This window comes from Rhododendron vialii, chromosome 9a (assembly GCF_030253575.1).
Source record: "Rhododendron vialii isolate Sample 1 chromosome 9a, ASM3025357v1".
Lineage (NCBI taxonomy): Eukaryota > Viridiplantae > Streptophyta > Magnoliopsida > Ericales > Ericaceae > Rhododendron > Rhododendron vialii.
The window spans coordinates 13704087-13718745 of NC_080565.1; the positions used below are offsets into that span (position 1 = coordinate 13704087).

General features: G+C 39.2%; 2 protein-coding genes across 2 annotated transcripts; one reads left to right on the forward strand and one right to left on the reverse strand.

Moving 5' to 3' along the window:
* The first annotated feature begins 294 nt into the window (after positions 1-294).
* On the forward strand, positions 295-3415 carry LOC131301018 (cytochrome P450 86B1-like). The gene is made up of 2 exons (XM_058327109.1): positions 295-1792; positions 2752-3415. The coding sequence occupies exons 1-2, from the start codon at positions 473-475 to the stop codon at positions 3133-3135; spliced, it is 1704 nt and encodes a 567-aa protein (XP_058183092.1). The 5' UTR covers positions 295-472; the 3' UTR covers positions 3136-3415.
* Positions 3416-4411: 996 nt separating this feature from the next.
* Positions 4412-13729, reverse strand: LOC131301019 (uncharacterized). Its single transcript, XM_058327110.1, has 7 exons — positions 13419-13729; positions 8116-8146; positions 7715-7733; positions 7358-7455; positions 6290-6388; positions 5394-5566; positions 4412-4954 (listed from the first exon to the last, which is right to left on the reverse strand). Exons 1-7 carry the CDS (start codon positions 13704-13706, stop codon positions 4868-4870), a joined length of 795 nt encoding a protein of 264 aa, XP_058183093.1. The 5' UTR covers positions 13707-13729; the 3' UTR covers positions 4412-4867.
* Between the last annotated feature and the right edge of the window lie 930 nt (positions 13730-14659).

A 14659-nucleotide genomic window follows, 5' to 3' on the forward strand; every position in this document is an offset into this window, starting at 1 on the left:
AGTCTTAAGGCAGGCACCTAAAACAATGCTACCACATCCACTATACATACATGAACATGATACATTAATTCATCATCGATCCAATGAAGAATGAATGAACTTGTTGGGTGACCATATTCTGCTGCATTTAATATAAGGGGGCATCAAATTGTTAAGTTAAGCCACGATCGAGGAAGCGTGTGTAGATACAGATTGGTGCGCTTAGGTTAACTGTCACCCACCTAATTCCCATCCTCCAAAACCCTGAAAAAGGGTAAAACCTCGATAAAAACTCTTTACTCAAAAGACAAAAGGAATAATTAATTAAATTTACCAAGCAAAACCCCATAGTCCAAGAAAAGTACTACTGGTTTTAGTTAGTCACATGAAAAAAAAGAAGTTAGCATTCATTTCAGCTTACCAAATCAAACCACTAGAGTGGATCAACTCATGCACGCCAAGAAACACACAGTCCCTCACCACCATATAACACATGACACCACCTTCAACTAACTCTTACCATGCTCTACTATTACTACTTCTACTCCCCCACACTCCTCCTCCTCATTCCAACCTTGTGAGCAACAACAACAACATGAGTTCCTCTCTGTCCTCCTCCCCCTCCTCCCGCGAGGTCACCGGGAAGCATTTCTTCTTGCCGGAGATCCAAATTCTTGAGATTTTTCTTGCTGTTGTCGTTTTCATGACGATACATGCGATCCGGCAACAAAAACGCCAAGGGCTCCCTGTGTGGCCCTTCGTTGGAATGTTACCGTCGTTGGTGGCCGGTCTTCAGGACAACATGTATGAGTGGATCACAGGCGTACTCTGCACTCAAAACGGGACGTTTGTCTTCAAAGGCCCATGGTTCACCAACCTAAATTGTGTTGTGACTTCGGATCCTCGTAACCTTGAGCACCTTCTCAAGACCAAGTTCCCGAACTTCCCTAAAGGGGGCTACTTCCGCGATACAGTTCGCGATCTCCTTGGAAATGGCATATTCAACGCGGACGATGAGACATGGCAGCGCCAGAGGAAGACGGCAAGCATTGAGTTCCACTCGGCCAAGTTTAGAAACTTGACTACTGAGTCATTACTCGAGCTTGTTCACGCTCGACTCTTACTAGTCTTAAACGATTCTATCGAGAAATCAGAAGTATTTGATCTCCAAGATGTTCTACTGAGACTCACATTTGACAACGTTTGTATGATTGCTTTCGGGGTAGATCCAGGCTGCTTAAGTCCAGGTCTCCCTGTAATTCCATTTGCTAAGGCTTTTGAGGATGCAACAGAAGCCACACTCCTACGCTTTGTAACACCTACTCTCATATGGAAAACCATGAGGTCTGTGGGATTAGGGTTTGAGAAGCAGCTAAAGAGCTCAATAAAGCGAGTCGATGAGTTCGCGGACGAAGTAATTAGGACCAGGAAGAAAGAGCTCTCCACTTATTCCCCGGAGAAGAAGCAAAGATCAGATCTGTTAACGGTGTTCATGGGATTGAAAGATGAGGAGGGAAAGCTGTTTTCTGATAAGTTTTTGAGGGATATTTGTGTCAACTTTATACTGGCTGGAAGAGACACGTCATCGGTGGCGCTGAGCTGGTTTTTCTGGCTGCTTGACCAGAATCCGGCCATTGAGGAGAGAATTCTAGCAGAAATATGCAGAATAATTGGAGAAAGGGACAAACTAAAAGAAGATCCTGCAAAGGAGATGATATTTAGGCCCGAGGAGGTGAAGAAGATGGAGTATTTGCAGGCTGCCCTTTCAGAGGCTCTAAGATTGTACCCTTCTGTACCCGTGGATCACAAGGAGGTACAAAATCTACCCAAAACAACTAATTATATGCTGTTTCCCTTCTTTTCAATTATTATGCAGCAAATTTTTTTTTTTTATTTTAGAACTAGTAATATATAAAAATTCCATTAAACTAAACTAGCTAATGCAAACACGACTCCGAGCAAGCCTGTGGGCATATCCCTCACATCTTGCCGGGTGGCCTTGGTAAAAAAAAACATACTGAAAGGAAGAAACTAACATTCGAATATCTAAGATAATATTTTGAATATCAAGAATAAAAAGGAACATGAAAATACCAAGGATTTAACCTCTAGTCAAATTGGTGTTCTCTGTGTGTAATTTTGTCCATCTACAAGCCGTAATAAATTTACTGTGGCCAAGATACACACACGTGCATGCACGCGCACGCACACACACAGTGTGTGTGTTTATCTTGAAGCCTAGTAGTGCACTGTTGCGAGTCACGAAGCCTTGGTTCGAGTCCTAGCACAGCGAACTGTAGGTTTTGTTTCCCTTATCCATCTTGTTGATTTCAATTCCTTATAGGAATATAGATACCTACCTGAATCTACCCAAAAAAGATACCTGCCCCAATTGATGGGAATTTGTCAATTCCTTGAAATACACGAAATATTCATAACCTAGCCGTTCATAAGGTGAAGTAGATACCTATCGAGAATATGGTGGAACTTAGGTGGAAGTGATTACTTGGAAGATTTTGACTACATCAATCTCCCAACTTATGCACAGTTGATCAAAGTTCAATTCATAGCTAGAGCACACTCATTTTGAGTTCTTTAACATCATTAATTAACGAAATCCTAGTGAACAAAAAAATCGACATCTGGCTCATGATGTATTATCACCAATCGATATATATATATATATATATATATATAGAGAGAGAGAGAGAGAGAGAGAGAGAGAGAGAACCAAATATAGATTTAAGAAATGACTCTATTTGCAATGGTCAGGTGGTGGAAGATGACGTATTTCCAGATGGGACGGTGTTGAAAAAAGGAACCAAAATCATATATGCAATCTATGCCATGGGAAGAATGGAGGCCATATGGGGGAAGGACTGCAGGGAGTACAAGCCGGAGAGATGGCTAAGAGACGGCCGGTTTATGAGCGAATCAGCCTACAAGTTCACAGCGTTCAACGGCGGGCCCCGCCTGTGTTTAGGCAAGGATTTTGCGTACTACCAGATGAAGTTCGTGGCAGCCTCCATCTTGTATCGCTACCGCGTGAAGGTAGTGGATAACCATCCAGTGGAACCGAAGCTCGCCCTCACCATGTACATGAAGCATGGGTTGAAGGTGAAGCTAGTCAGGCGACAGGATTCTGAACTTTGCTAGTTCTAACATCCTATCAACTTTGCAAGCCTGATTTGTGTTATATGTTTTGAATTCTCTTCCTTTTTCTCTTTATTTAGTTTGTGTCGCGTCTTATAAAAGTTGAGAAGAAAAACAATGTAAGCTGGGAAGGGTGATGAGAATGAGCATGGATACAGGAATCTCAAGGAAGTCATTACCCTTGAATAATGGATTGTTTTTTTTTCTTTTATTGGTAAGTGAATAATGGATTGATTGTTATTGATTGATTGGTGATCAGTAATTTGAGTTAAATTTTTATTAACCTCAGGCATCACCAGTAGTATGTCGTAAGGATTTATATATTTTGATTTTCCAAGGATGAAGGGACAACCACAAGAGGAGCTTGTAACTAAAAACAATACTCTCTCCGTCTTGTAATTTTCAACATTGAAGCCTGAGTACCCTTGAAGCCAAAGTAAGTTTTGTAGTTAGTCTTGTTAAGTTGTCAGTAGTCCCAAAAGCTTAAAGCTTAAGCTGATAGAAAATGTGCCTAACAATGTATATCAAACTGAGGATCAAAGAAAATATAAATGTATATCAAACTATCTAACATTTTCCCTCACGTGCAACCCCGACTTGCATGTGGAGATGCAAACATCCATACATATTGCAATAGAATGCAAAAGAGAGAAACATAATGCAAACGGGGACCAAATGCAAATAGAGGGACTTTAACCCAAGACCTCTTGCAACCTGAGCTCTGATACCATGTTAAGTTGCCAATAGTCCCAAAAGCTTCAGCTTTTAGGATATGGACCCAACAGTATATATCAAGCTATCTAACAAGTCTTAGCGCCATTCATAACTAGCACCACTATGTCTCATAACATTCCTACGTATACACGGGCACCATAACTTTTCTCTTTCTAGAGAAAGGGTTCGAGGCATCCAAACTGCCGCTAAGTAATTGACTTCATTTGCAATGAGTATTGAGTGCCCTACATATTCACGGGAAGAGATGCATGTTTTTTTACGTATTAGCAGCATGTCATGAATTCCACGTGCACCATAAATTTTCTCTTTCTAGAGAAAGGGTTCGAGGCATCCAAACTGCCGCTAAGTAATTGACTTCATTCCCAATGAGTATTGAGTGCCCTGCATATACATGGGAAGAGATGCATGCTTTTTACGTATTAGCAGCATGTCATGAATTCCACGCTGCCAACATTAAAGCTGATGTTCTCGCTTTTCAAACAACTTTGGTCAAGCGCCAAAGGAAACAGAGTGAAATAAAAAGAGTGATGTGGGCGATGTATAATTTGAGCCACAATGCAAATATGCTTATCTATACCATGACCAAAAGTCGCAAATCTTAAACAATTATTCCTAAACATGTTTTAAGCATTGATAACAGCATCAAACCGAGTACAGGAAATAAGCCACAAAACAAATGGAAACAGAGTCTGATACTTGAGGCACAAAGTTCATCATAGTTGAACCATAAGGTGAACAATAGAATTCCAGGAATGGACACACATTTGTCAAGTCATGGAGTATGAACAGAGCATATCTAATGAGATGGCCATTACTGTAACCAGGCTATTTTGATGAAACCTAAATGTGCCAAGGGTAATATATGTATTCCATCAACAGCAGGAGGGACAGGCCCGAAACCAGGTATGTGAAAGACCGTGGAATTTGTCATGGGCCAAGTCAAACGATCAGAAAGCTGATTGCCATAGAGGGAATAAACAGGCAACAAATAATACCTTATTCAGGACCTCCCATCCCATTCTTCATAAAACTCTTTCAGGAAATCCTCCATGAACTTGTGCCTTTTCTCGGCCCTCCTCTGCCCAGCCTGAATGAAAGGAAATCAATCGGTAGACATTATACGTACTTGAAATTTAAGATACTTGACTCGTGCTGATAAACATATCACATGCATGTTATAAACTTAACACTACGATCCTAAAATACACTTAAAGGGAGGTGGATGCCAAGATGCAAGTTTTCCTATGAGGACACTTGCATGACCGATATAAGTCTAGGAACAAGATTGCAACACGTTTAGGCCCCCTTTGTTGTTATGGATTAAAACATCTACTTGGACAATAAAACTAAGGGACCTCATATCCCACATTTGATTGGACTTTTACAGCTAGAATTGAATATCCATCAGATGTAATATCCTACAAACCAAAATCTTGGGGGATGTGATATTTGTAATCCTTCCCCTTATCCTATGTGATTGTATATTCCTTCACTAGTTATTCCAGCCAAACAAACAGGGCCTTAACCTTTGTCTTCATCAGATCCTTCAGCTTCAGAAGCTTCTCGTGGAAATGATTCATAGTAGTTTGCTTATTTTTCTCCATGTACTGTCCCTTGGACAAATCTGATCGCGGCAGAATGCTCGGGTCATGGAGCACATTGTTCCTACTTCCACCAAAAGTCAAACAACGAGCAATTCCTGAAACCAAAGGAAACATTGAGTCACGTGCAGTTGGAGAGCATTGACATGAAAAAAGTGATTCTGCCTCCTAATTCAGTTTAATAGCATTTACGAAGCCCAATTATTACAAACATCAGTACATGTTTACATAAGCATACCTCTACCAGAAGATGTAGACAAAATTGTGAGGCAAGAAGGTCCCTCCTATTCTTAAAAGGTTGGACAAGTGACGTACAATTTACTGTGGACTTCCGAAATTTTTTGTAGTAATTAGTTCATTAGGATTTGTCTCAGTTCACAAGATTTCATACTCGCGATTGATTGAAGGTTTACATGTGATGTTGGACCGCTGGAAACTTTGAAACATTGAAAATTAATGAAACAAAAGCAGAAAAAGTAAAGAAAGGTCAATGAAAAGAAATCTTCCTTGATCTCAATACCAAAGGCTCAATTCTCAATGCAATATCATAGTATGTATCAGAAGATGCTTTCAGTAGAGTAAAAAAAAAACCTCATTCTCAGAAGCCAGGAGCAGAATATATCATCCATGACAAATGAAAAGACTATTTTGTAGAAAGTGCACCAGGTTAAGATACACTTTGCGTTTTTCCTTTATTTCATCACCCAAGATAAGTCATTTTCAATCACACAACTCAACAAGGTTTCTTCAGGACTAAACCCACCACATGCCGAAAAGTCCTAGAGTATAAGCACTAAAGAACAGTAACACAATCATATTACCAATAGCACCAATTGCATCAAGACGATCAGCATCTTGCACAACACCAAATTCTGCAGAATGTTTACTATCTGCATATCCTTCAACTTCCTCTTTGAAACCTACAAATTCAAGGAACAAATCTGTTAGGACTAAATCGCATTTAACTAATAGTAGAATTTTAGACAGAGAAGGCAGAAAATGCAACACCTGAGAAGTTAGATTATTTAAGAAGCTTGAAACTTAGTTCTAACGGAGCATACGTTGGGAAAATAGAGAGATTACCATAAAGGAAAAAATGGTGAGATTACCTTTACTTTGTTAGGGTGTAAACTTTTGGTCCTTCCCACTTTGCAAGTTTTTTTTTGTTTTGTTTTATGAGAGAGAGAGTGTGTGCCGCCGGATGGAGCTGATGGTTTGAGGAGGTGAACGGTGGAAGGATGGGGTGGAAGGGCAAGTGTTTTGCGGCTCGTGGACATGGATGTAAGGATTCTCTTTCTCAACAACCTTTCTCCCTTCCCTAGCCCTCCGCAAACCCAAAAGACCATAGGAAAGCACCACCAGCACCTCCACCCGACAAAATCACTATTACATGCACCCAATTCAGCAAATCTTTGCCGCCACCGCCATCAACTCCAAAAAAATCACAACTCTCATCAAACAGTCGAACTCCACAACTTGCAGTTAAATTAATTTCAATTGCAAGTGAATTGTGCTGCCTTGGTGTCTTTTGGTGTTAGTAATGGGTGTGGCAAACGTGTGCTGAGATGGAGGTGGGGACTGGGAGTACAGGTGTATATTTTGCGTGAAGGCGAGTGTGATTATTTGAAGCTTTGGAGCCATGCAGCAACCCAGAGGGAATAAGTTAGTTTGCGGCATTGAAATAAAGGTCACGAGGAGCCTATACCATTGGAGGTTATGCAACACCAAACAACGTGCCCCACGTACACATGTTTCTTTTAGTGAACAGTTAAACTGTAAAAATCATCAATGGAGATACAAAGAAGAACAGTAATTAACATTGTAAATAGGTCATATCTCTTGAGATGAACAATCGAGGAAGGTAAACAAACTGCCTAAGAGAAACTCACCCATTCCCTTTATGATGCTTAGTATCTTTATCTTCTTGCTCTCATCTACACCCTCGGCCTCTAAAAATTCCTCAACAATTTTCCCCTCTGATGAATCTCTACACGCAGAGTAGTAAGAAAGGAAGAGAAGATAAAGGAGAAAATTAAACATTAAAGCAATTGAATAAATAATTTTAAAATAGATGCACACAAATGCACTTGCAATGTGTTCTTAGAAGCAGGTAAGCAAAAGTGTTTTGTCTACGGTAAATATAAATTAGTTAAAGCACATTAACAGTTGTCTCAGTGTCTTCAGTACCCACACATAATCAAAGAGAAGAGTAACACAATGAGTAAACAAGAAAGAATAATGCCAACCTCATGTATTTGTAGTCTCCTGCAGCAAAGAATCCAACAAAAAATGGCATTAGTGACTCCAAAGATTATCACTAGAAGAGATTGACTCTGATGCTATGAGCACAATGTGAAAGCTTATGACAAGAACTGTTGCTATATTTCATTAATTAATATTAGATATGTACCTCACATGAATGGTGTGATTCATGCTCTATCAATAATACAATGGCATGATGAATTTCCGAAGTACCAAAAAAAAAAAATAACGGCATGATTCATGCTACCACTTACAACACATACAACAAGCAACAACATTAGCAAATCAAAAATTAGATAACGTATTACAACTTACACAAAACCAACAGGCAGAGTAAAAAAAAATCCAGACTTCTTAGTGAAACAACAGAGAGAATATAGAATACCTATATCATGGAGGAGCGCAGCAAGCTCTACCTGCCAAGATATGCAGATAACAGGTTCAGAAAATGAACCAGATAAAGAGAAAAGAAACTGTCCTACAGGAAGAAAAGAAAAGAAAAAAAAAAAAACACCATTGACAATAACAGGAAGAAAGAAAAAGCATGAAGTCCTCCAACTGCCTGGGACTTAAGGTATGTACATCAAACATAGCAAAAGTGTTCCTCTATGGATGACTGAGCTATTAAAGATACTCCAACTCGTAGGTACCTGACTGTGATATACCGACAGTTGTCTTCTATCATAACCGACTTCTAAATAAAATATCCCACTTTCATACAAATGGCTTCAAAATACGTATTTGCAATTACTATTTTGGATAAAGAATGAGAAGGTCCAATAAGATCATCCACGTTCATTCATACTACGTAGTTTGAAATTCGAAGTAAGAAATCCAGTAGAAACACCTTGACACTGTTTAGATACCCATGGCAGTGTTTTGCTCCAAACCAAACCGAGCCTTGTGTCCCAATCACTTGGGGTCGGCTACATAAATCATTTTCCGCCATTGAGCTCTGTCAATGGCCAAAGGCCACTTGTTCACACAAACACATTATACTCATATCTTTGCGCACAACAGCATCTAATGTCAATTCAGTGTTTTGCTCCATTTTTCCATTAAGAAAAGCATGCTGAAATTTATAAATAAAAAAAATGTACCACTTACGAAACTAGATAAGAGAGGATGTGTGTTCATTTATTGCACGGTCTTGGAACTAGACTTTACAAGGTTGGAAGATAGACAATTACAAAAAACAAGTTAACACCACCAGATCAAGAGGAAATCAGCAATGTGCACCATTATTACACTAGAAGGGGTGGCACACTCTGACGCGTGTGCAAAAAAACTGTACCATTTTGATCGTGGGTGGTTAAATAATGTGGGTGGTTACGTAATGTGTGTTTACATTTCTAGCCTTATGGTTATTGAGTGGCAAAGGGTAACAAAGTGTAAAATCTGTCATCTTTTTGTACAATTTTGGAATAGAGAAAGTGTGAGCCAGCTTCATTTTTTTGTCCACACCAAAAAGGGCTCTCCCTTTTTATATTAGTCAATAGATTTACTAAGAATCACCCCACAAAATAAATGGTAAAGTAACAACGATGAAACCCATTTTACAATTACCTTTCACAAAAGCTAAAGCGACCTCCTGGGATAAGTGTTCCAACTTCCTATTAGGCTATTAGCCAGTCAAACAGTTGATTCTGGATTTAGGTCCCACAGAATTGGACTATTTGAGAATATCAAGCTTTGTCATGCATTTAGAGTGCAATCTTGGTGTGGACAAAGTCATGTTGATTGCAGAACTAATTTGTAGGGTGTCCTAGGATTAGTGAAAATTTATGTTATACAAAAATTTGATGCTTTGCTAAACATAATCTCACTCACATGAAAATAAATCATACGAGTTTTTATTAGGTGGTTCGGACCCATTCAAGATATAGCATATCTCTTAATTACATCTTTTGATTCTGAATACAAAGATGAGTATTTATCCGAAAGAGCAATTATGGGAAAAGAGTGTGTTTGTTTATTTTAGTGGCCGGACCTAGATCACTTATCTAGGCTGCCTACATACCCATAATTTGGGATCAAGCCGTACTTAGTTCATGTTTGGGGATTTGAATCATTTTTGGTGAACTTTAGAGGTTCACAATATTTGTGACCGTACCCATTCGAGAATGAGTTCCCCAGGTTACCGGTTGTTAAGGCTTTCGTTAAAGCCCATCAAGCACAAGTTCTTCTCTCCTACAAAACACTCGATCTTGTGTTTCTCCATCATTTCTCATTGATTGCCAATTATTTTCTTGGAAATCAGTGCTTGCTTATTTTCTTCCTCGAACAAGCTCCAAACAGAGGATTTTCAATACTATTCGAAATTCGGAAGAACTGCGTGGGGAAGTCTCTCAGGATTGCCCTTTTTTTCCGGGGTTTCTCTGCTATGGCTAAGGCAATAAGGTAAGAGATTTCCCACTTGCGCGTAGGATAGCAGCCAAGCAAGGGCATAAAGAGGATGGCCAATTTGCCCCATTATATTAAATATATAAAAAAATATATGTGCAAAGAGAAGACTCGGTTCATAGTAATGGGTATAGTCACAAATATCGTCAAATATCGTGAACCTCTAAAGTTCACCAAAAACGATTCAAATCCTCGAACATGAACTACGTATGGCTTGATCCCAAATTATGGGTACATAGGCAACCTAGATAAGTGATCTAGGTCCGGCCACTGAAATAAACAAGCACTCTTTTCCCATACTCTCTCTTTCGGATAAATACTCATCTTTGTATTAGGAATCAAAAGGTTTTCTTTAGAAACAAAAGATGTAATTGAGAGATATGCTATATCTTGAATGGGTCCGAACCACTTAATAAAACCTCGTGTGATTTATTTTCATGTGAGTGAGATTATGTTTAGCAAAGCATCAAATTTTTGTCTAACATAATTTTTGGCACGCCCGAAAGAGCACGTATGGGAAAAGAGAACACGTGCCCACATGGGGTATAATGGGGATAAAGTAGGCTGGTTGGTGTATACTCCCACCCTTGCACAGCATATCAAACACAGGACCATGCAGGACTATTTCAAAATAGTCCATTCTCAAATGACATAAGCCCACAATCAAACGCATCCGGGGTATAACAGAGACCAATCCTTATCCCATCACCTACCAAATGAAGGATGGGATTACTTTAGGGCCAATTCATCCTATGATTGGATGGACAAACATTCCAATCCCATCGATTTTAGTTCAACAACCGAACATGGTTAGAAGTTAGCACTAATGAGAACCTTTCAAAAGTTGTTCTCCAGGACAACACATTTCAACTTCCATTGACAACGAGATATTAGAAAATAAGGACGGTCCCTTTCCCCCATCATAAAATCAATTACTATGTTCGAAAAACAGCGACCTTCTGCAAAATACAGAAAGAACTACTGGAAAAGTTGAAAAAATTATGATTCAGCTTAGCCGTCTAACTATGCTTTTTGGCCCCCAAGTCTTCTTTACATAGGAATCCCATGTCAACCACTTTGACCAAATTGAGCAAGCCTTCATTCATAGGACTTAAAACTTGAAAGTCACATCCCTTTTACCAGTAGCAAAATCTAAACCTATGGAGCAGTCTCCAATTAAAGTTTACGATGATTGCCAATTGAAAGGCAGTGTAGCAGGCTTGAGAAGTAGAATATAAAATCATAGGTTCACCAGTCCAATGACTAACAACAACACAAGTAACCCCTTTTCAAAAAACACATGATGAAATGACATCTTAACAGAAGAAAACTGAGTACCATGCAGCTATGGATGTTGAAGCTGCAGCACACAAACGTTCTAACTTGCAAGTACCACCCACTTTCCTTTTCAACCCATACTTGGAACTAAACAAAAAAAAATTATTTAATTTAACCAAATTGAGATATAGTAGGCTTAAACAGTGCCTATTTTGATCCCAAATCTATGCAATTTTAGTAAGGAGTACGGATCAGACTAAGAAGCTGTCCACTAGCCTGATATCCTGATATGACTGACAAAGTTCTGATGACCCAACCCAACTAACCTGCTTAACCCTTAGCCAAAACACGTGGCTCAAAAGGATAACCTCGGGTTAATAGTCGCTAGTGGGTCATGTCTTATATACCATATAATCTTTCATTTTTTCCTCGATGTGGGATTGTGCCCACTTATGGGCTCTCACAATCTCCCCACCTTATGATGCAAGGTCCCCGTTGCAATGACCAGCAATCTTTCCCTGGTGGCCATGGTGTGGCACTTAGTTCCATACAGCACATCAGGCTCGCACCAGATTCTAGAGGTGGCCCCTACCATGTAAACCAAGGTTGTGCTATGATACCAACTGTAACGACCCAACCCAATTGACCTGCTTGACCCTTAGCCGAAACAAGTGGCTCAAAAGGTTAATCTTTCATTTTTTCCTCGATGTGGGATTGTGCCCACTTATGGGCTCTCACAAGTTGTTGAAAAAAGAGAGCCATACATGTATAATACAAACTTCTTGCACAATAGTGCTCGTCTTAAACAAGTTATTAGTTCGTGCATATTTTATCACTGGCTAGCGTGACCATGTCTTGAGTACAACACATATGACACCAATGTACAGGTGGAGCTCTAAAAAGCAGGATCCATTGGACCAATTCATTAATGAAAAACGAGATATGACCCCAGATATGGTACTCGTTGGTATTACATGGAAGAGCTTTTTATTTTTCTAAATCGGATTATCTTTCAAACAATATCCAGATGGAACTATTAATTCCCTTAACAATGCCAGCACGAGTTGATGCACTGTTTTCTTGCCACAAAAAAAGTAATAATAATCCTTTGTGAAGCACACAGGTACATGGGAAACACTTAACCAAACGGAAATTCAACTTGACTTTACCTATAAGCTGTTCAAATAGGTATCAAGACACCCACTTAGCATTCCCAACAAAATAGCAAACAAAAAGAAAATTCAACACTGAAAACACGGAACATGAATTTGATCGGGGTATGCAATCAGTCAGAAGTTTGTAAAGATACACTATTGACTATTGCAACTAACATTCAGATAGATATGTACTATGAAGATTATCCACTTAGCATGATTGGTAACCATTGTAAATTCAACTTGATGAAGCTCAATCAGCTAATTAATAGTAATCAAGACATCCACTTAGCAACGTCTTGTCACTTTCATCGGTAAATTCAATCAGTCACAAGTACTCCCTCTGCCCGCTTTTGTTTGTCCATTTCATAACCACGTGCATTTAAAAATAGGAAATACTAATTTCAACCTCAATGGAAGATAATACGTAGAAAGTGCATCAATATCCAAGAAAGTGTAGTGTATTAATGCTCATGAGATATGTCAGAACTTGTTTGGCATTATTTGCATATTATTCTGCGCCTACTGGGCGGAGGTTAGCAAGACCCTTAAAAATATACTTCCGTGGACAAATTTCAAAAGCTTTTTAACACCAATAGCTCAATTAAATCTTTTACGCAGGTTTATCCCAGGAAATTTTAATTTTTATGGTGAAAACGCAGGTTTATACGCCCGAGGACAGACAAAAGCCCACTGAAGGAGTGTATACGGCCAGCCTACAATATTGCAATTGATTATTGATATCCGGGGGGGGCGGGGGGGGGGAGGGGGGGGGGGGGGGGGGGAGGGTTGAGAGTGGTGGGCATATTTATTTATTTATTTTTATTACGGAGTGCTGGGGATATAAACATACGATTTCCATAGAATCGGGAGAGGAAGAGAGGCCGTCCTCGCGAGCAAGAGAGAGAGCGAGGTCTCGAACCCTGAAGACATGGGCGGCGTCGTGGGATGCATCGTTGCCTTTCATCGCCGATTCCACCAGCTTCTCTGCGCTGCTCACTGTGCTACTCTTCGCCATTTTCACTCTCACAGGGGCGGCGCCGGCTAAGCTGGTCAGTGGGGTCAAAGCAAAGCTCATGCCAAAGCTGTTGGTATGGGTGGAACGAAAGAGTGCCGCTTTCAACTTTTTATGAATACACATCGTTACCCTCTAAAAGCTGAGTAATAATTTTTCCTACGTAAATTTATCATTATAATACTTTTACTTACTCTTATTATTTTTTTCAAATGAAATCTACTATTAAGATAAAAATAAAAAAAATTATATCAATTTTTACCTATTAACTCTACAAAATAGACATTTGTCAATCCAAAATAGAATATTAGACCCTAAAAAAAAAACAAATGGACTTTACTTTTTCCGAACCATTTTTTAATTGGCAACACTTTTTTTGAACCATTCTAAGGAAGATGTCAGGAGTGGCAAATTGAACACAAACCTACTAAGGCCATCTCCAATAGTGGAGTTAAATTTGTGTTGTTATATGACACAAAAGGGTAAAAAGTAGGACCTAATTATGTGAGTTAAGTTGTTGTCACACCCCAAAAAAAGTAATAACCGGTCATGAACCAAAAGACCCAAACTTGTAGGATATGCTGCCTAAAAAAATTAAATTAAATACCAAAGTTTTGAATTACTAAGCAATCAAGAATCTTTTTATTCAAACAACTTCATCCAAAACGGTTCAACCAAAAGCATGGGGCACAACCATCTCATAACCAACAATGCAAATGAACCATTTATAATAAAAGGAATCCAAATATGTGACAAATGTTTCAATGCAGAAGCGATAAAATGAAACACAAAACTAGAATGAGACGCCCTCAAGAGGTCCACCAAATAATTTCTCGAAATGCCGCCAGAGTCCTTGTCTAACTCTCCAACTTGTATGAAAAAGAAGTTGGAATAAATCAGTGAGTTGATAAGCTCAACGAATGACAAAGCATATAAATTAGAATAAATTTCTAAAACAGAGATCAAAATAATTTATCATATCAACATAATTTGGCATATGCGGTGTAGCTTTCTATGTGTGTGAAGGCCAGGTTTTGGTTTAGAGGGTTTCCCTGAACTAGAGCCAAGATATACCTCCC